The sequence below is a fragment of the Macrotis lagotis genome, chromosome 7, assembly GCF_037893015.1.
Source record: "Macrotis lagotis isolate mMagLag1 chromosome 7, bilby.v1.9.chrom.fasta, whole genome shotgun sequence".
Lineage (NCBI taxonomy): Eukaryota > Metazoa > Chordata > Mammalia > Peramelemorphia > Peramelidae > Macrotis > Macrotis lagotis.
The window spans coordinates 66,423,187-66,443,675 of record NC_133664.1 but is presented as its reverse complement, the minus strand read 5'-3'; the positions used below and the strand labels follow the sequence as shown (position 1 = coordinate 66,443,675).

Here is a 20,489-nt window from a genome sequence, read left to right as displayed (position 1 = left end):
CATTGATCTTGCCCTGCCAAGGCAAAGGCTGGGGTTACTTCCACCACCTACTAATGCCTCTGCTTCTTCTTAGGAGCTGCTGACTGCTAAGTGGAGGTGGAGAAAATCATGAAACCTTCAAAACCTTTTTAGGCCTCCCTCAAACTTCCCATGGTGACCCTTCCACAGCTGAGAATCTTGCCTCACAGTTCACTGAAAAAAAAAAAAAGAAAAATTGAGGCCATTCTCTAAAAGTTCCCTCTTCTCTACTCCTAACCCTTCACACATCACTCAGAGCTTTCTGCTATTATCTCTCCAAGACTACTCATCACTATCCTTTATTCCTGCCCTTGAAAAGGTAAACTACACTATCCGAATATATATTCCCTTTCCATTCCATCTTGAGAAAACTGTACCCTCTCTCATCCTTGATCTCTCGCTTACCTTCAACCTGCTTCAACATGCCCATGTCACCAACCTCAAAAAACCCTCATTTGATCCCTGCTAGCTATTATCCCATATCTCCTCTCTTTATTAGAGGTCATCTACAATCAATGCCTCTATTTCTCTTCCTAATTGGCTACAGCCTGGCTTCCAAATTTCATCATTCAAACGAAACTGCTGTCCTAAATGAGCAATGATCTTGTCATTGCGAAATCTACTGGCTTTTTCTTGATGTCTCTGTTTGACACTGCTGATTGCCTTCCTCCTCTTGATACTCACATCTCTCTAGGTTTCTATAACGTTTACTCTATATTGGTTCTTCTCCTACCTGCTTGACTACTACATCTCAGTCTCCATTAGTGGATCTTCATCCAGATCATATTCACTAATTGTGGATATTCTCCAGGACTATGTCCTGAGTCCTTTTCTTCCTCTATATTATTTCCTTTGGTGAACTCATCATTCCCCATAGATTCAACTATTATCTATTATTAGATCTATCAATAGAGCTATGAATTCATTATCTATAATTATTCATTTATTATCTCTCCCCTGATCTTCAGTCTTTTATCTTCAACGGATTATTAGACATCTCTGTCCCATCTTAAATGCAACATGACCAAAAATTAACTTATTCTCTATCCCCTCAAAAAACATCACTTTTTAAACTTCCTTTACTGTTCAGGGTACCACTTTGCAATTACTGAGGGTCACAACCACATCACCCTCAACTCCTCAATCTCTCACTTTCCTCCCCAATATAGAATCTGTTGCCAAATCATGTCCATTTTACTTTCATAAAATCTCTGGGAAACTCTCCCTTCTCTCCTCTTAACATTGCCATCACCTGAGTACAGGCCATCACATCTGGTCATTAATAACAGCATTTTAGTTAGTTTAGCCCTGCCTCAAGTCTCTCCCTAGTCTAATCTATACTCCATTGATTTTTCAAACTGGCCTTCCTATTGTGCAGGTCTGATCATGTCAACTCTCTATTCAATAAGTTCTGGTGGTTCCCTGGTACCTTCAAGATCAAATGTAAAATCCAACATGTGGCTTTTAAAGCTCTGCATAAAGCTGTCTCTCTCCCATCTCTCCAGTTTTCTTATCCATTACCTTACTTACCTCCACATACTCTGCAGCTTCTAAGCTGCTCCTCACATAAGACATTCCATGCATGCCCTGACTCCAGTTTTCACTGGATCTTCCTCTTGCCCATAATTCTATGCCTCCTCAACTCCACCTCCTGGCTTTCCTGGGCTCCTTCAAGTCCTGGATAAAATCTCGGCATCTACAGTAGGAAGTTTTTTCCAAACCTGCTTAATGCTAATGCTTTTCCTCTAATGATTACCTCTAATTTATCCCATTTTGTTTGTTCCATTATTTAACTGCTGTCCTGATGAGACTGTGAGTTTCTGGAGAGCAGGGACTGCTTTTTTTCTTTCTCTGTACCCCCAATGTTTCTAGCACAGTGCCCTAGTACATAGTAGGTGCTTAATAAATTCTGATTGATTGAACATATGTTTCTCTTCTAATTCTCCTGAATTATCGGTCAGATAATTCTTTTTTTTTTAGTTGTTTTTTTTTTGCAAGGCAAACGGGGTTAAGTGGCTTGCCCAAGGCCACACAGCTACGTAATTAGTAAGTGTCTGAGACGGGATTTGACCCCAGGTACTCCTGACTCCAGGGCTGGTGCTTTATCCACTGCTTCACCTAGCCGCCCCAGATAATTCTAAACTAAGAAAAGTAACTGTTGATTAGTTTTAGATTGGTTGATGATAATGTACTTCCTAGATGATGAAATATTTATATGAAAACAGAGAGCAAGGAAGTATAAATTTACAGGAATGAAAAGTTAACCAACTGTTGTTAGAAAAAGAGTCTTTGGGGGCGGCTAGGTGGCGCAGTGGATAAAGCACCAGCCTTGGGAGTCAGGAGTACCTGGGTTCAAATCCGGTCTCATGACACTTAATAATTACCTAGCTGTGTGGCCTTGGGCAAGCCACTTAACCCCGTTTGCCTTGCAAAAACCTAAAAAAACAAACAAACAAAAAAGTCTTTAACAGACTGCCTTCTGTGGGGGGGTGGGGGGGGAAGGGAAGTGAGATTAGGGGAAAAATTTTAAAACTCAAAAATAAATAAATGATTTTTTGAAAAGAATCCTTACCAGATAAAAATGGGTTTTTTAATAGTCCATAGATACCAAGCAGCAGGAGAACAAGGAGGAATAAACGTGTTCTTCTTAAGGAATCTGAAAAACATGAAGTAAAAATAAAAGACAGTCTTAAAACAAGGCATATCAAAAGCAGGTTCACCCTTAAATGTATAATATAAGCAAATTAGCCCTCAAAAAAGGCTATTAAGATCATAGATGTAAACTGATAAAGGAAATTAAGAATCTGTCTAATCCAAACCCTTCAGTTTACAGATGAGGAAAATGAGGTCGAGGGAGGACTTGAACCAAATCTTCTGCATCCAGACCTAGTGTTCTTTGCACTATACCCTATTAGAATACTGTAGTCCCCATCTTATTGTGGAACTCTAAAATCCCATAGCTCTTTAATCCAGATCTTTAAGTAATTATAGCGAAAAGCTATCTCACAAGACTACTAGTACCAAAAACTCATTAATGCTTTTCCTCTTACCTCTCAGTATGCTAAATAAAGTTTAAAAGAAACCAAAACAGACTGGGGGTGGATGATGGGAGGGGGTTGAGTCCACTACTGTTCTCCCAAACTGGGAAAAGAAGTAGATAAAACAGAATGGAAAGATAAAGGATTAGGAGCTGACTGTTACCCCTGGATTTAGCACTGGCTTCTACAAGCACTAAAAGTCAATGAAATTAACTTACCATTTGTTTTTTGAGTCAATGCTTGTGCTTTCAGAAAGCCCTCTGCAAAGCCAGTTTTAAATGCATCCTGATGTGCTTCTGGTATGTTTTTTGTTTTCATGAGTTTGTCTAAACTTTCAACATCTGATCCTCGGTCCCGCAAAAGAAACCCCTGAAGATACAAATTTATTAACTTTTTCCAAGTATACAGACAGCAACATTAACAAACCAAATACATGGCTACAGAATTCATGGGATTTTTTTTTCAGATCTAATACTCCATTTTTAGTAGTATTTATCATCATTCCAAACTGGCACTATGGCCTAGTGGATATAGAACCTGTCTCAAAGTCAGAGTCACACAATTCAAGCACCACTTCTTACACATATTGTTAAATGATTTGTCATTGCTTTTGGCATTTCTCTAAGGTTTGGAATAGCAGAGAAGGTGCTGACCTACACTGGTAGTGTCTCCTCTCCTGGCAATACACTATGTCAATGAAATCAAAGATCCAGTCCTCTTCCAAAGGGATAAACAATAGGATGTTGATTTAGGAATTTATAATGTTGATCCTGTATTTTACCATAAGTTTATTGTATCAACCCAGACAAACTAATTAACTAACCTATACCCAAGATCAGTTACAGGAATATTAAATAATTAACACTGGAAAGCAGTGGAATCACTAATCACTCAGATTCCTAATGTGGAAAGAATTACCTAGATAGCTGTGCTTACTAAAAGTACAATCTATTTGCTTCTCCTAATACTGGAAATAATATCCCCACTACACACTCATTTCACTGCAACTGACCTCCAATATTACTATCATGGTTTTCACCCAAATTGCCATAAGTCTAAGATCTTAAAAAATATATATATATAAGCAGGGAAAAATGTACTTAAAACTTTTGCTTACTATATTAGTAGTCATTTTGGCATAAAGAGTTAGAATACATTTCTGACCAAAAGCTAAATTTAAAATTTAGCTATATATAAACATGGATTAGCTAGGAAAAAAATGTGGTAAGTTACTATTATCTAAGTCTGTATGCTGAAAAAAAAAGTCAAACAACAAATAAAAGGTACTAAATGTGCTTGTTTTCACAATTTGAAAAAATAATGCTTTCTGCACTCTTACATTAAGACAAAATAAGTACCTTTACAAACGATGGGGTCACATGTTGTGTTTCTGTGAATCGTTCAGAGGTGGACTGCAAACGCCGTGTCCTTGATTTCAAAGTCTTAAAACCCCGAGATTGTACAAAAACTGAAGAAAAAATATTTATTGTTTCTTTTCTTTTTATTAAAATTGGATACACAGAAAAAAATAAAAAAAGGAAAATGAACACATATACACATAAGATATCCTCTATCTTTTAAAAGTATTTTTACTATTACCTAATACCATACACTTTATACTTTCTTATTGCCTTTATCTCCCCCCCAAATAAAAAGCATCTTAACATTTAATTCACTCCTCCATATGAATTTCCAGTAATTTAATTTCTATTGCAAAATTGATTTACTCTGCAAGGCTGCCTCAGCAATATCATAACAAAAATTAAAAGATTTTGAGAATTAAGAAAAAACATGTTCATAAATTATGTAGCATAGTGTGTAAACAGCAAAGCAATAAAACAAAAATGTAACACTAAGTTGAGCATTTCTTTTGAAGGCAAAAATATAGAGAGAAGCTATCATTTGAAGGCCAAGAGAAATAATTTTCTAAATGTTAACCAAATACTAAGAATTATTTTATGATTTGCCCCACAAATATCTAAGTTTTGAATCTAACCACCCCTTTTATACTATCTTAATTGGTGATCTCATCAGTTCTTATGGGTTCAATAATCATTTCCAGGCACATGATTCTCAGGTATACAAGATACCCCAAAAGTCTTACTGCAGTTTTAAGCTTATTTTAATAGCTTAAGACTTCTGAAACACTGTATAATCAGTCCTGTTGTTTGATCATAGTTGTGTCGGACTCTTCATGACCCTGTGGACTACACCATGCCAACAAACACTGTCCATGAGGTTTCTACTTTGGTTTATCATTTCCTTCTCCAGTGGATTAAGGAAAACAGAGGTTAAGTAATCTGCCCAAGACGACAAAACTGGTAAGTGTCTAAGGCTGGATTTAAACTCAAGGCTTCCTAACTCCAGACTCAACATTCTGTTCACTGAGTCACTTACCTGCTTCCATAACTAACCCTAATCTGTATATATTGTAGAAGATACAACATATTTTCTGCAGTGCTCTAAACATGCATCATGAATTGCCTTTTGGACATTTCCAAGTGGATATCCCATTGGCATCCCAAACTCAATACATTTTTTTTTTAGGTTTTTGCAAGGCAAACGGGGTTAAGTGGCTTGCCCAAGGCCACACAGCTAGGTAATTATTAAGTGTCTGAGACCAGATTTGAACCTGTACTCCTGACTCCAGGGCTTTATCCACTACGGCACCTAGCTGCCCCGACTCAATACATTTTAAAAAGAACTCTAATCTTTCCTCCAATTCTCTCCCCCTTTGAACCACACTACCAGGCAACTAAGCTGCCATACTCAACTTTGTTCTCACACTCACCCAACATATCTGCTATCATGTCCTGTTATTTTTACCTTCACATATCTTAATTATATACCTTTCTCTCCACTTACAAAGCTTCCACTCTAGTTCAGGCCTTATCTCTTCCTGCCTGGAAAAATGAAAAAGTTTTCTAATTGATGTCCCTACTTTTAGTTCTCTATCTTTTCTCTCTCTCCAAAAGACCTATGAAGAAGAAAGTTACCAACTTCATGAAAGAGGTGAAAGAATTAAGGTGCAAAAGAAAACACAAATATTGGTACAAGGCAAGGATGTGGATTTTGAACGCTTATTCATTTTATAAGGGATTTTCTTTGGTTTATATGGAGAGGGTAAAACTGACACCAAAAAAATAAGGTCAACTGAAACCTATCTTAAAGTACACAGAAGATTATAGAAAGAAGACTAAATTAGGACAACAGTTTTGAAAGCAAAATGGCGAATTTATTATATATATATATGTATATATGTATATATGTAAATAAACTAATACAATTTTTTTAAAAGAAAGTTGTGTAAAAGCATTAAGGGGGGGGGCAACTAGGTGGCGCAAAGGATAGAGCACTGGCTCTGGTGCCAGGAGTACCTGAGTTCAAATCTGACCTCAGACACTTAATAATTACCTAGCTGTGTGGCCTTGGGCAAGCCACTTATCCCCATGGCCTTGCAAAAAAACAAAACTAAAAAACTAAAAAATAAATTAAAAAAAACATTAAGAGGGAGAAGCAGCACAAAAAAAAGACTGAAACTGCCTAGTCAATTTCGTACTTTTTTAGCTACAAAATATATGATAATTATTAGTTTTCAAAGGAAAATTAAAGTTAATGGTGAACTTTGAGAAAATAATTTCAGTACAAACAGGGGAATGATAGTCTAAATGCCAAGTGACTCTCAGCTACTCTTTCTTCAAAAGAGTTATATGGAAATAAAAGCAAAAATTTAGATTTTTTTTTCAAGAAGTTAGGCAGGAAAAGGGAAAAGAAAAGATGTCATAGTTAAATAAACTACAAAAATCAAAAAAAGACTTTTTTTTAAGGATTCAAGAAATTTAAGCATGTTTGTCAGAAGTCAAGAAGGAACCAGTTAAGAATGTGATAGTATACATTAGAGAGGAAAAATGCCAGAGAAATTCCGAAAAGAAAATGACAAAGCGGGGAAAGCTAGGTGGCATAGTGGATAAAGCACTGGCCCTGGAGTCAGGAGTACCTGGGTTCAAATCCGGTCTCAGACACTTAATAATTACCTAGCTGTGTGGCTTTGGGCAAGCCCACTTAACCCTGTTTGCCTTGCAAAAACCTAAAAAAAAAAAAAAAATGACAAAGAATAGACTCAAAGGCCAAGGTAGAAGGATTAGTCTCAGTTATAGAGTCTTTTAATCTATCACTAGAGGGAAGAAAGTTTAAGAAATGCAAGAGGTCCATAGGGCCGGGGGGATGCTGGGTAAGGGGTGGTATGTGGGTTCGGGGCCTCTTGGCCCCAGGGCTGGGGATCTGTCTGCTGCGCCACTCAACTACCCTACAGCAGAGACAGAGTGAAAGGAGAGAGAAAATATAGTACATGGTAGTAGAGAAGTATGAATGGAGGGAGTTGCGATCAGCAATGGCAATGGTGGAAAAATATGGAAGTAACTTTTGTTATGGACTTATCCTAAATAATGTGATCTGCCCACGACAGAGCTAGTGGTGTTAGAACACAGACTGAAGCACTATTATTATTATTATTATTTTCTGGGTAGTGTTTCAGGGCAAATGAGACTGGGTGGCCTGCCTGGGGCCTCACAGCTGGGTGACTGTTGGGTGTCTGAGGCCGGATTTGGACCTGGGTGCTCCTGGCTCAAGGGCTAGTGGTCTGTCTGCCACCCAGCTGCCCTTACTACTATTATAACTATTTTATTTTATTTTGGGTTTTGTTTTGGTTTTGTAGGGCAATGGGGTTGGGGTGGCTTGCATGGGGTCACACAGCTGGGTGATTGTTGGGTGTGTGGGGCCAGATTTGGGCTCAGGTGCTCCTGGCTCCAGGGCCAGTACTCCTTCCACTACACCACCTGGCCATACCTATTATTATTATTATTATTATTATTATTAAATTTTAATTTTTTTCTCTCCCCTTTTATCGCTTAAGTGGATCCTATATTTTCTTGGGGAGGGGGTATTATGTTTACTCTTAAACAAGAATATTTTAGTAATGTATAAAAAAATATTTGTACAAAGTAAGAATAAATAAATTAATTAATTAAAAAAAGAAATGTAGGAGGTCCAAAAAGACAACAAACATAAAGAAAAAATGTAAAAGAAAAAAATGACAATGATAAAAGTCAAAAATGAATGTTGTAAAATTAAAGAGTAAGAATGACCCCAAAGATAGAAGACATCCCTACTCCACCTCCTTTGAAAGAATACGAAGTGATATTTTCAAATTTTTTAACATACTGATTGATTTTATTGAAGTTTTTTCTTTTCTTCCTCTTTCTTTTTTCTTCCTTTAAAAATATTATTTTTCATATTAGATGACTCTCCAGGGGATGAGGGAGGAGATAGTTACTAAGAGATACTAATACTAAGAGGATATAACAGAATTATGTAAAAAGCAAAATATATCAATAACCCCATGGAAAAAAAAATTTTTTTAATGAGAGGGAAGCCAGAAAATTCCTGCCAGATGATTTCAATCTTCTCAGTGAAATAGGTAGCCTAGGTCATTTACTATAAATGTCACAACAGGGTTAATTGTCAATAAATAGTGGAAAAAAAAGTTTTGATTGGTGCTATGGCCAAACAGCCAAGTGGTTAACAGCATGACAGTCGGAAAACTGATCAGAAACAGCAATTATGCAGGTAGATAATCATTAATTTGTTGTAAGAAATCAATTGAACATGTTTAGTTTTATTTGTTTTTTAGTTTTTGCAAGGCAATGGGGTTAAGTGGCTTGCCCAAAGCCACGCAGCTAGGTAATTATTAAGTGTCTGAGGCTGGATTTGAAGTCAGGTCCTCCTGACTCCAGGACCGGTGCTCTATCCTATCCACTATGCCACCTATCTGCCCCTGAACATATTTAGTTTTCTTCATCAGTATATAAGAATGGCAAATAAGGCACCATGCTACATGAAAGATTTAGGGAAAAAAAATCAACTGTTCAAACAATGTAAATAAAAAGAACACTATAGAATTGTTTTCTCTCAGGGGGGGATGGGGCATAAGAAAAGTGTAAAACTAAAACTTTACAGAAAAATGACTGCTGAAAGTTATCATTCCACGTAACCAGAAAAATAAATAAACAAACAAACAAATAAATAAATGGCCAAAGAAAAAGAAAACTAAAAAAGAGCATTAAATCTTATCAACAATTTTTTTTAAAAAATCCTCTGAATTCACTCACACATTCATTTTTAAAATCTTTAAAGTACATAAGGGGCAACTAGGTGGCACAGTGGATAGAACACCAGCCTGGAGTCAGGAGGACCCAAGTTCAATTCAGGCCTCAGACACTTAATAATTTCCTAGCTGCATGACCTTGGGCAAGTAATTTTAAACCTCATTGCCTTGCAAAACAAAAAAACAAAAAAAAATTTTTTAACATACTAATCAGGTAGGTATCACAGGATTTGCAGTCAGGATGGGAGTTCAAATTCTATCTTAGATTTATACTAATGGCACTTAGCCCGCCCTAACTCCTTGATCAGTAAAATGAAAATAATAGTAGCACTTATCTCCCAGGGTTATAATAAGAATAAAATAAGGTACTTGTAAAATGTTTCACAAATCTTTAAGCATTATATAGAAAATCAGGATACTATTCAAAATTAATTTGCTTATGCAGTACAATTTTTTGTTTCATACCTGGCCATCGTTGAAGATCTGCACAAATACTCTGAACAGTCTTAGGATATTGTCTGTACAGGCAAGAGGAACGTAAGGTACTAAATATGTCTAAGAAACCTAGGAATAAAATTGTACAGAGAACATATTTTCTGTCACATAAAAGATTTGACATAAAAATCACTAAAGTAAACTCAATAAAAAGCCTAATGATCAATAATGATTAATAAAAAGCCTAATTATTAAGGTTAAATTGGCTACATCTGCTATTTATTTTTAAGAAGTAATTTTTCTTAACATAATTCAAAGAATTTCTAAAAAAAAGTACTCAATTATTTGGGATCTCAACACTTTTCATCATTCTTATAATTTGTCTATAATTCAAAAGAATATTTAACAGATAGATGACTGCCAATTAAGATAGTATCTCTAAGTATGATGTTCAAGTAAATATTTTCTATAGAGTAGTAAGTTTACTTCAAAAGTACGAAAATTTGTCTTTCTAGGAGCAATTCTAGTAGCTCCAAAAAATAAGTAACCAATTGTTCTTCCATTACTTCTAAGTAATTCAGAGACAGTATGCCAGCAATTCTTTCTTCCTCCTTGGTCAAAGCTTCCCTGCATGGTTGGTAAAGTGAGATGGCTTTTTGATACATGGAAGAAATGCATATTTTCAACTCCCCATAATAATTCTCCTAAATGGATCTCTCCTTTACTTAATAAATAAAAATATTCCCCTAAATCAAGAAAATATATAGTAGCACCAAGAATTAAATAGACAACAGTTGTGAAACCAGACTATGTACCACAAGTTCCCTAGATCATGGCTTAAAGTTCTATACACATATATAAGGGACCCTCTGAAAAGAAAACACTAATACTATAACTTAACTAAATCTAGAATAGAGCTATTGATATGATACATATTTTGAATGACTGCTCAAAAAGGGATGACAACAAAAAGGAAAGGAAGTGATAATAGAATTTTTAAACTAAATTCTAAAATGAATGATAGCTTGTCTTTTTCCTCCTGTCTTCCTATTATGACTTAAGAAATAATGTGCATAAAACTCTTTGAAAACATTAAAGAACTTCATAAATGACTTACTGTTATTTCACAAACATTCAATTGAATAAGGAAAGAAAAAAGTAGTACTCTACATCAATTCTCAACATCCTAAAATATCTTAAGCTCTTTGTAGGCTGAACTCCTGTATCTTCCTTTCATTAAAAACAAAGCAAAAAATACTCCTTTTTCCTCTTTTCTGCTTCTCAGAGCAAACAAAATCATTGTAGCTTTCTCATCTGTCTCCTGTTACATTACTCATTTTAGATAACTCTACAAAGATGCTGGGGGGGAAAAAAATCCCACCAACTGATATTATTTCCATAAATATCTATTATTAAGTTATAAATACCCATGATTAAGTTGGCTTTCATGTTCATTAGAAAAATAAGTTGATAATTTCACATACCATGCTTATTTTCAAAGAAGGACTGTGAAGAAATGTAAGATGTATGCCATCGAGAAGAAACTCTGTTGCCTGTACAAAAACCAGGAAGTAGACTATCAACTAGTTCATCAAGCTGTCTGACTTTCAATTCAGATAATCCCAAATCCTTTAGGTTAAGCACAGGCTGTAAAACAACAAAATAAAAACATTTAGTCATGGGATCTTTACAACAAAAAGTATTTTTTTTACCAGAAGAAAAAAAGCAAAATAACCAAAATCTTATACCTGAATATAAAGTCAAACTGTTGACCAATATTTTTTACAAACCAAGTCAAGGTTTAATGTCCTTTTCTTTTCTAACAGGAAATATTTTTCTGTGATCTTAGTTTTACTGAAGTCAGTCACATACAATGACCATGGTATTTGTTTCTAAAACCTTGAGTAATATTTAAAAGTAATAGCAATTTTGAGTTTTAGCCCACTCATCTGACTTCATTGGTTTAATGAAAAAATTCTCTCCATGTACTTATACATGTAAAATTGACAATACCTCTGTGCTTGGAGCCTCGTGTTCAGGGGCTGCTTCTCGATGCTGACTCTGAGAAACCGATGCACTTTGAGAAACAGATGAGCTTTTCGGTGAATGGAAGGCATTGATGAGGTGACTCAAAGGAACAGTAACCTGAATCAAATTAAAGATTTATTGGAAGGAAAGTATTAAAGAGAAGTAATTTTAAATTTTAATGAGGATCAAATAATTTTTAAAAATTTACTTATAATCAAACCTGCCTTTCATAAACGAAAGTATTTTAACACTTTAAGAAAGATGAAGTTAGTTTTCTTGCCAATTAAAAGACAGGTGGTGGGGTGGAGCCAAGATGGAGACATGAAGGGATCCAGTCTTAGGAGCTCTCTGATAAAAACTCATGAACTAAGGACTCTAACTAAACTTTCGAGAGACAGAACCCACAAAGGGACCCAGTGAGGCAGTTCTCCTACTCAAGGTAACCTGGAAAAGAGCAGAAAGGCTCTGCTCCCCGGGGTCGGAGGGGTGGCCCGCCAGAGTGAAAGAATTTCAGCCTCCCAGAGGCAGCCCCCCATGCTGGGAGCCACAGCTCACAGCAGCGGGGGAGTTTCCTGAGCTGCACCCAGGGGAGCACCGGCACAAAGTGGGGGAACAGCGGGGGACCTCTGCCAGAGGAGCACCTGGAGCCCAGCCCTCAGGGCACACAGCCAGCAGCTTGGTCTTCCCCCAGCCCAAATCCAGGAAACAGAAGCAGGTGGAGCTGGTAAGCAGGAGCCCCCAGGGCACGAGCCCATTGAGCTGAGGGAGGGGAGTGAGGAGAGAATGCAGAGCTCTGTCCTCTGCCCCAGGAACAGGACTCCAGGGCTCTGACCACATTCAGATCCTGATCTAGGCTCCCCCATAGAACAACACCTCGGCCCTGTGGCAGAGGGGGGCTCTTATGTTCATTCACAGACCAGGAGGGAGGACAGAGTCTCACACACTGAGACCCTTGTGGGAGTGTCCCAAAAGCTCAGGAAGCACCCCAAAAAAACAGGCTTAGGCTGGGAAAATGAACAAGCAAAGAAATAAGAGGAAGACCAATGAGAAATATTTTGCAAATGAGCACAAGGATCAAAATACTCAGTCTGAAGATGAGGAAGCACAAGCTCCTACATCTAAAGACTCCAAGAAAAACAGAAATTGGGCTCAGGCTATGATAGAGCTCAAAAAAGACTTTGAAAATTAAATGAGGGAGTTGGAAGAAAAACTAGGAAAAGAAAGGAGAGAGAGATGCAGGAAAAACATGAAAATGAAGTCAGCAGCTTAGTCAAGGAAATCCAAAAAAATGCTGAAGAAAATAGCATGCTAAAAAACAGCTTAGGTCAAGTGGATAAAACAGTTCAAAAAGTTATTGAGGAGAAGAATGCTTTAAAAAGCAAAATTGGCCAGATGGAAAAAGAGATAAGAAAACTCTCTGAGGAGAATAAATCCTTCAGACAAAGAATAGAATTCAGGGAGACTGATGAATTTGCCAGAAATCAGGAATCAATACTTCAAAACCAAAAAAATGAAAAATTAGAAGAAAATGTGAAATATCTCATTGAAAAAACAACTGATATGGAAAACAGACTTAGGAAAGATAATTTGAAAATTATTGGAATACCTGAAAGTCATGATCAGGAAAAGAGCCTTGACATCATTTTATTTCCCTGATATTCTAGAAGCAGAGGGCAAAATAGAAATGGAGAGAATCCACCGATCCCCCCCGAGAAAGAGATCCCAAAAAACCAACCCCCAGGAATATTATAGCCAAGTTCCAGAACTCCCAAGTTAAAGAGAAAATATTACAAGCAGCCAGAAGGACACAGTTCAAATATCGTGGAGCTGCAGTCAGGATCACACAGGACTTAGCAGCAGCTACATTGGAAGCTTGTAGGGCTTGGAATACAATATACCTGAAGGCAAAAGAGCTTAGAATGCAGCCAAGAATGAACTACCCAGCAAGGCTGAATGTCCTCTTCCAGGGAAAAAGATGGACTTTCAATGAACCAGGGGAATTTCAAAGGTTCCTTTTGGAATGGCCAGAGCTGAACAGAAGGTTTGATCTTCAGATACAGGACTCAGGTGAAGCATGGAGATTGGGGGGGGGGGGGAATATGAGGGATTTAATGAGGATGAACTGCATGTATAGAAAAATGATACTGATAATATTCATATGAACCATCTCAGTTAATAGAGCAGGTAGAGGGAGCTTTTATAGTTGAAGCACAGGAGAAAGCTGAATTTGAAGAAAAATATGGTGCAAAAATGGAATCAATAGGAAAAAAAGGGAAATGGAAAGGGAGAAAGAAAAAGGAGAGGGGGGATAGTCCAAGATATTTCACATAATAAGATTTTTTTTATTACAATGAGCTATTGCAATGATATGGAAGGGGGGAGGCAAGCGGGAATGAGGGAACCTTTGCTCTCATCAGAGATGGCTAGGAGAGGAAACAGCAAATATACTCAATGGGTTATAGACATCTGGAGTAAAAAGGAAGAGGAAGCTGGGGGAAGGGGTGGGGATGTGAATAAAGGAGGAGAGGATGGACCATGGGGGGACAGTGTTCAGATATAACACATTTTTTTTTACTTCTTGCAAGGGGCTGGGATTGGATGGCCTGCCCAGGACCATAGGGCCAGGTGGATTCTGGGCCTAAGGGGTGGTATGGGGGCTCAGGGCTTCTTGGCCCCAGGACCAGGGATCTGTCTGCTGTGCCACTCAGCAACCCTACAGCAGAGTCAGAGTGAAAGGAGAGAGAAAATATAGTACATGGTAGTGGAGAAATAAGAAAGGAGGGAGTTGTGATCAGCAATGGCAACGTTAGAAAAATATGGAACTTTTGTGGACTTATAAAGAATGTGATCCACTCACGACAGAGTTCATGGTGTTGGAACAAAGACTGAAGCACATTTTTTGTTATTATTATTTGGAGGAGGGTGCAGGGCAAGTGGGGCTGGGTGGCCTGCCTGGAGCCACATAGCAGAATGATCTTTGGGTGTCTGAGGCTGGATTTGGACCCAGGTGCTCCTGGCTCAAGGGCCAATGCTGTGTCTGCCACCCAGACACCCCTACTATTATTACTATTTTATTTTGGGTCTTTTTTTCTTTCTTCTTTTTGGTTTTTGCAGGGCAGTGAGGATCGGGTGGCTTGCATGTCACATGGCTGGGTGATTATTGGGTTTACGGGGCTGGATATGGACTCAGGTGCTCATGGCTCCAGGGCTGGTGCTTTGTCCATTGCGCCACCTGGCCATACCTACAATTATTACTATTATTATTTTTTTAATTTTAATTTTTTTCTCTCCCCTTTACTTTTGCGCCCAAGCAAGTCTATCTATATTCATGGGGGAGGGGTATTTTGTTTACTTGTAAACAAGTATATTTTATTAATGTAAAAAAACCATTTGTACGAAATGAGAATAAAAAAATTAGAAAATAAAAAAAATTAAAAAGGTATCAGTATTTTCTTCCCTAATTTTATGAACTATATGAGAACTTCATATCAGAAAAAAATATGCAGAATGTAAGTTCCCTAGTTTATCATTTTTACTTTTGTTTTTCTATTCCCAGCTTACAGCACTGTGCCAGCACAATACATTCTGAATTGAATTATATACAATTAGAATCCAGGAGTCATGATATGTACATCAATATGTATATGTGTGTGTATGTATGTTTGTATGTATGTATATATATTATATATATATGTGTGTGCACAGACATACATATTTCACTCTCTTTCCCTTTGTATCATAATTTCATCAAGGTCTCATGTCAGCATATTTAGAAAATATTACTAAAAGGAAAATAAAGTAGTATATTAGATGGAGGGTCGGAAGATCTTAACTCTCAGTTAAGTTACTGGAAATTTTGTAAAAAAAAAGTTAATAAAATTTACTTCTATTGCAATTTCCTCATCTGAGAAAGTTCCAGAAAATTACCTGTAAGGCTCTGCCCAACTTTTAAATTCTTAATTTTTGAATTAGCACAAAAAATATTTCATTATTAGCACAAAATTTTTCCAGAGCCCTTGGGAATTAACCTGGCATTATTATTATTATTATAGCAAGGTTACCAATTGATATAGAATTTCACCTTTCTCTATATATCTATATCTTTACGAATGGCTATCTAAACAACATTGCAGTCAAGAAAATCTGGGTTCAAATCTTGCCACAGAGCAGTATGACCACAGGCAAATCACTTAAATTTTCAAGTAATTCCTTCCAACTGCAAATTACACAAAAGTTGTCATTCTGCATCCAAACTAGGAAAACCCTGCACAGCTAAGAATCAGAGATCAACAGAAGACAGTTTAATTCATATCACTTCACAAAGAACTGAGATAAGGAAATTAGTTTTTAAAAACTTCTAAAGCTTTATTCAATAAGCCAACTATATGGGGTGGCTAGGTGGCCCAGTGAATAGAGCAGGTGCCCTGAAGTCAGGAGTACCTGAGTTCAAATCCAACCTCAGACACTTAATAATTACCTAGCTGTGTGGCCTTGGGCAAGCCACTTAACCCCACTTGCCTTGCAAAAACTAAAAATAAACAAATAGATAAACCAACTATACTCAATTTTAAGCAAAAACCAACAAAAATGAAAAAAAATTTTTATTATTAAATGCAATCACATCATTACATCAAGACATCTAAATGTTACAGTAGAGAGAGCACTGGCCTTGGGAGAAAGGACAGAAGTTCAAATCTAGACTGAGACACTTGACATTTACTATCTGTGTGACTTTGGGCAAGTCACATCCAGAGCCAGTGGTCCTGATCATTATCTGGCTACTGGAAACAGATGGACCCAGATGAAAAAGAAAATGAGGCTAGTGACTTAGCACGGCACCTCCTCTCAAATCCAATTCAAGTGCTTGTCATGGCATCACTTCTCTGATGTCATGGTCTCCTTTCTAGAATGAAGGACAAATATCACATCAAGAAATAAAGTTCTCAACTAAAGAAATGTGTGGGGGCAGCTAGATGGCTCAGTGGATAGAGCACTGGCCCTGGAGTCAGGAGTACCTGAGTTCAAATCCTGCCTCAGACATTTAATTACCTAACTGTGTGGCCTTGGGCAAGCCACTTAACCCCATTTGTTTTGAAAAACCTTTTAAAAAAAAAAAGAAAGGAAAAAAAAGAAATGTGTGGAGGCTTATGACAAAGTCATTTTGCTATTTGAGCCAAGGGGTACTATTTTATCAATAACTTCCTAATGTACTGACTCCTAAAAGTATTTAATTTCCTTCTAACTTTAGGATTACAAAATCAAAATATCTTAATAATTTACCCCATCTACTAAGAATTAGTGGTCAAAAAGTTTCATTGCCTTTTTTTTATCCAGAATTTCCTTTCCTTCGCAGATTCCTCTCTATCAAGTCCTTGAATGAATACAAAGCTAAAAGATCTGCAGTAAGTCAACATTTATAAAATTAGGAGCTAATCAAAAACAAGTAAAAAAGGCAACGTCTAAAAATATTTCAAAATTTAGATCCGGAAAGCTGAAGAGAGAGAAGCGGGGCGTGGGTGTTTTTGAGGGCCGTCCGGGATTTGCCATGAGCATGAAGGAACACCTTGGAGCTGAAGCTTTTCATTTGGGGGGCTGCGGACCCCTTCGGCCCAACGTAATCTACAGCAGGTGAATGATTAAAACAAGCCGCTCCCCTGGACTTCGTGGTATATCTTTCCAAGGTGTCTTTTCATAGTTATAAAGATCCCTTCTTGGAGACGTAAGTTTAACTTATCACTAATATTCAGGACAGGAGCTGACCCTGTGGTTTTACTGGAATAGGGCGCTCCCAGATGAGGACCCCCCACACGCGTCCGACAAGGGAAGCGCGCCCGGGTCTGAGCTCCCCCGGCGCCACCTCCGGATGGAGCCCCCGGCCTTGCTTCGGGGCGGCGGCCTCGGCCCCGGGCCTCCTCCTCCCCCGGCGAGGCCGCGGGGCCGGGCCCGGGGTAAAGCGCCGCTCATCACGGCTCCCTCCCACGTCCCCGCGGCGGGGCCGGCTCCAAGCGGGGCGTGAGCGGCCGGGCCCGGGCCGGGGCCCCGCGGGGCGCCTCACCTGGGGCTGCACCGTGCTCGACAAGGAGAACATCTCTCCGGGCCCGGCGGCGGCCTGGCCCTCCGGCTCTGCCCCCCTCTGCTCGGCCGGGAGCGGCTGGACCTTGCCCCCCTCTTCTTCCGCCGTCCACTCGGTCCGCTCCCGGGCCCGTCCGATCGCCCCTTCCTGCCCGAGATGGAAAATGGCCTCCTCGCCCGGCGGCCTCGGCAACGACGGCGCGACCCCGGAAGTGGGGCTCGGGAAGGGGTTGTGCTTCCGGGGCAGACGGCCGGCCCCCACGAGGCGGGGCTCCGCAGTCTCCAGTCCCAGCTTGGCTGGGGGACCCGGGTGTATGGCCCCCTCCAAGTGGGCCGGGGGCCCACAGGGAATTTTTGACGAAACGGGGAAAATCTTTGAAAGGCGGGGGGAGGGGCGCCGGGCGGGAGCCGCCCACGGGAGAGTGGGGGTGGGGCGGGGAGAAGGGGGCGAGGACGCGAGAGGCCTCGGTAGGCCCGCCCTTCCCTCTTCCTCCCTTCCATCCTTCATTTTCCTCTCTCCCTTTCCCTCATTTTTCAGCCCTTTCCTCCTCTCCTCTCCCCTTTCCCCTCTCTTCCGTTATTCTTTCTCTCCTATTGCTTTCCTACTTCTTCCTCCCAATGTTTTATGCCCTTTATTAGAATTAACATTACTGCTTTACAGATATTATTTGCATTTTATCCTCTCAACAACCCAGAGAGATAAAGGCTATTAGATTATCCCCATTATACAGATGAAGAACTGAGTCTGAAAGAGGTTAAGTGATTAGCCCATACGGGCATCTTAGGCTCAATTTGAAGTCCAGTGCACTATATCCACCCCTTCTCCTTGCACTTCCCTTATTTTTCATTCCCCTTTTATTTTCTTTCTCCCATCATCCCCCCTTTTTAACCACCCTTCCTTCCCTTCTACTCCATATCTTTTTCTCCTCTTTCTTCCAATTTGAAATATCTTCCCCCTAAAACATCCAAACCATCTTTAACCTGTGCAAGGCAAGAAAAAAAAGAAATGAGAAACCATGCAAATAAAAGTTATTCTCAGTTCTTTGGTCTTTTACATCTAACACCTGACAACCCAGTTGTTAGAGAGAAAGAACATTTAAAAGTTCTCTTTGTTTTTGACCCCTGGTAGGGAACTGACCTTGATGTCTTTTTTTGTTTTAGTTTCTTTTTTTGCAAGGCAAATGAGGTTAAGTGGCTTGCCCGAGGCCACACAGCTAGGTAATTATTAAGTGTCTGAGGTCGGATTTGAACTCAGGGACTCCTGACTTCAGGGCTGGTGCTCTATCCACTGTGCCACCTAGCTGCCCCATTGACCTTGATACCTTAAAGGCAATGCCAGTGAAGCATAAGCCCAGTGAGATTCTGCCAAACTGTAAAGACTTTAGGGGCAGGCCTGGAATCTAGGAATCTTAAGATCTCAAAATTTAGTGCTATTTTTGTGAGACAATAAATGGTTAAAGGGACTGCCCAAAGATTAGTTATTTCTCTCTGCATTTCAGCTTGGAAGGAGGTCTCCAGTAGAATGTCCCAAAAATCTAGGCTTAGATCTGTGCTATTTACTATTTTTTTCTCAGTAACTTAGATGAAGATATAAATCACATGCTTAAAGCTGGAAAAGATAGCTAACCCATTCAATGACAGATTGAATCTAAAAAGATCTTGATGTACAAGAACTATGAGTTGAGTATCAAATGTAATAAAGATTCTTAGACGGATTTTTTTAAAAATCAGTTTTGCAAGTACCATGGACAGCAATTTGGAAAACAGGTTGGGGAGAGGAGCCTATTCAAAGTCAGTCAGTGATATGAAACCCTAAAAATCTAATGCAGTCTCTAAGAAGGTTTTTTTGTTTTTATTTTTTTTTAGACCTTTAGCAAGGCAATGGGGTTAAGTGGTTTGCCAAGGCCACACAGTTAGATGATTATTAAGTGTTTGAGGCTGGATTTGAATTCAGGTACTCCTGACTCCAGGGCCAGTGCACTATCCACTGCACCACCTAGCCACCCCTAAGTCTAAGAAGGTGACAATCCCACCATATTTTCTCCTGATCAAATGCCTTCTGAAGTATTGTGTTTAATTCTAGGCACCCTCTCGTTTAGTTGCATGCCCAATTCAGTGATCTGCTCTTTATTTGAATGATGGTAACATTTAGAAATATAAAATTTCCCCTAAGTACTGCTTTGACTTTATCCCATAAATTTTAATATGTTATCTTAGTGATATCATTCTCTCTCTCTCTCTCTCTCTCTCTCTCTCTCTCTCTCTCTCTCTTTCTTTAGTTTTTGCAAGACAAAGGGGTTAAGTGGCTTGCCCAAGGCCACACAGCTAGGTAATTATTAAGTGTCTGAGGTCAGATTTGAACTCAGGTACTCCTGACTCCAGGGCCGGTGCTCTATCCACCTAGCCAGCCCTAGTCATTCTCTTTAATGAAATTGATTGTTTCTATAATTTGTTCTTTGACCCACTTATTTTTTTTATTTTTGAAAGCAATGGGGCTAACTTAAGTGACTTGCCCAAGGTCACACAGCTAGGTAATTATTAAGTGTCTCCAATCATATTTTAATTCAGATCCTCCTGACTCCAGGGCAGTGCTCTAACCCCTGCATCATGTAGCTGCCCCCAACCCATTTATTCTTTAGGATTAGATTATCTAGTTTCCAATTAAGTTTTAATCTCAGGTGGCTAGGTGGCGTAGTGGATAAAGCACCAACCTTGGAGTCAGGAGTACCTGGGTT

The 20,489-nt window shown here is 38.9% G+C and overlaps 1 protein-coding gene across 1 annotated transcript in view; it reads right to left on the bottom strand.

Annotated features, from left to right (window-relative positions):
* The window catches only part of YME1L1 (YME1 like 1 ATPase), a 44,164-nt gene extending 26,215 nt beyond the window's left edge, over nt 1-17,949 (bottom strand). The window contains exons 1-7 of the mRNA XM_074193045.1: nt 17,738-17,949; nt 11,668-11,799; nt 11,139-11,301; nt 9,685-9,783; nt 4,415-4,524; nt 3,275-3,425; nt 2,591-2,674 (exon numbers count right to left, since the gene is read on the bottom strand). Of these exons, the coding sequence (XP_074049146.1) occupies nt 2,591-2,674; nt 3,275-3,425; nt 4,415-4,524; nt 9,685-9,783; nt 11,139-11,301; nt 11,668-11,799; nt 17,738-17,770 (772 nt within the window). The 5' untranslated portion in view covers nt 17,771-17,949. The remainder of the gene's footprint in view (nt 1-2,590; nt 2,675-3,274; nt 3,426-4,414; nt 4,525-9,684; nt 9,784-11,138; nt 11,302-11,667; nt 11,800-17,737) is intronic.
* Nucleotides 17,950-20,489: the final 2,540 nt, after the last annotated feature.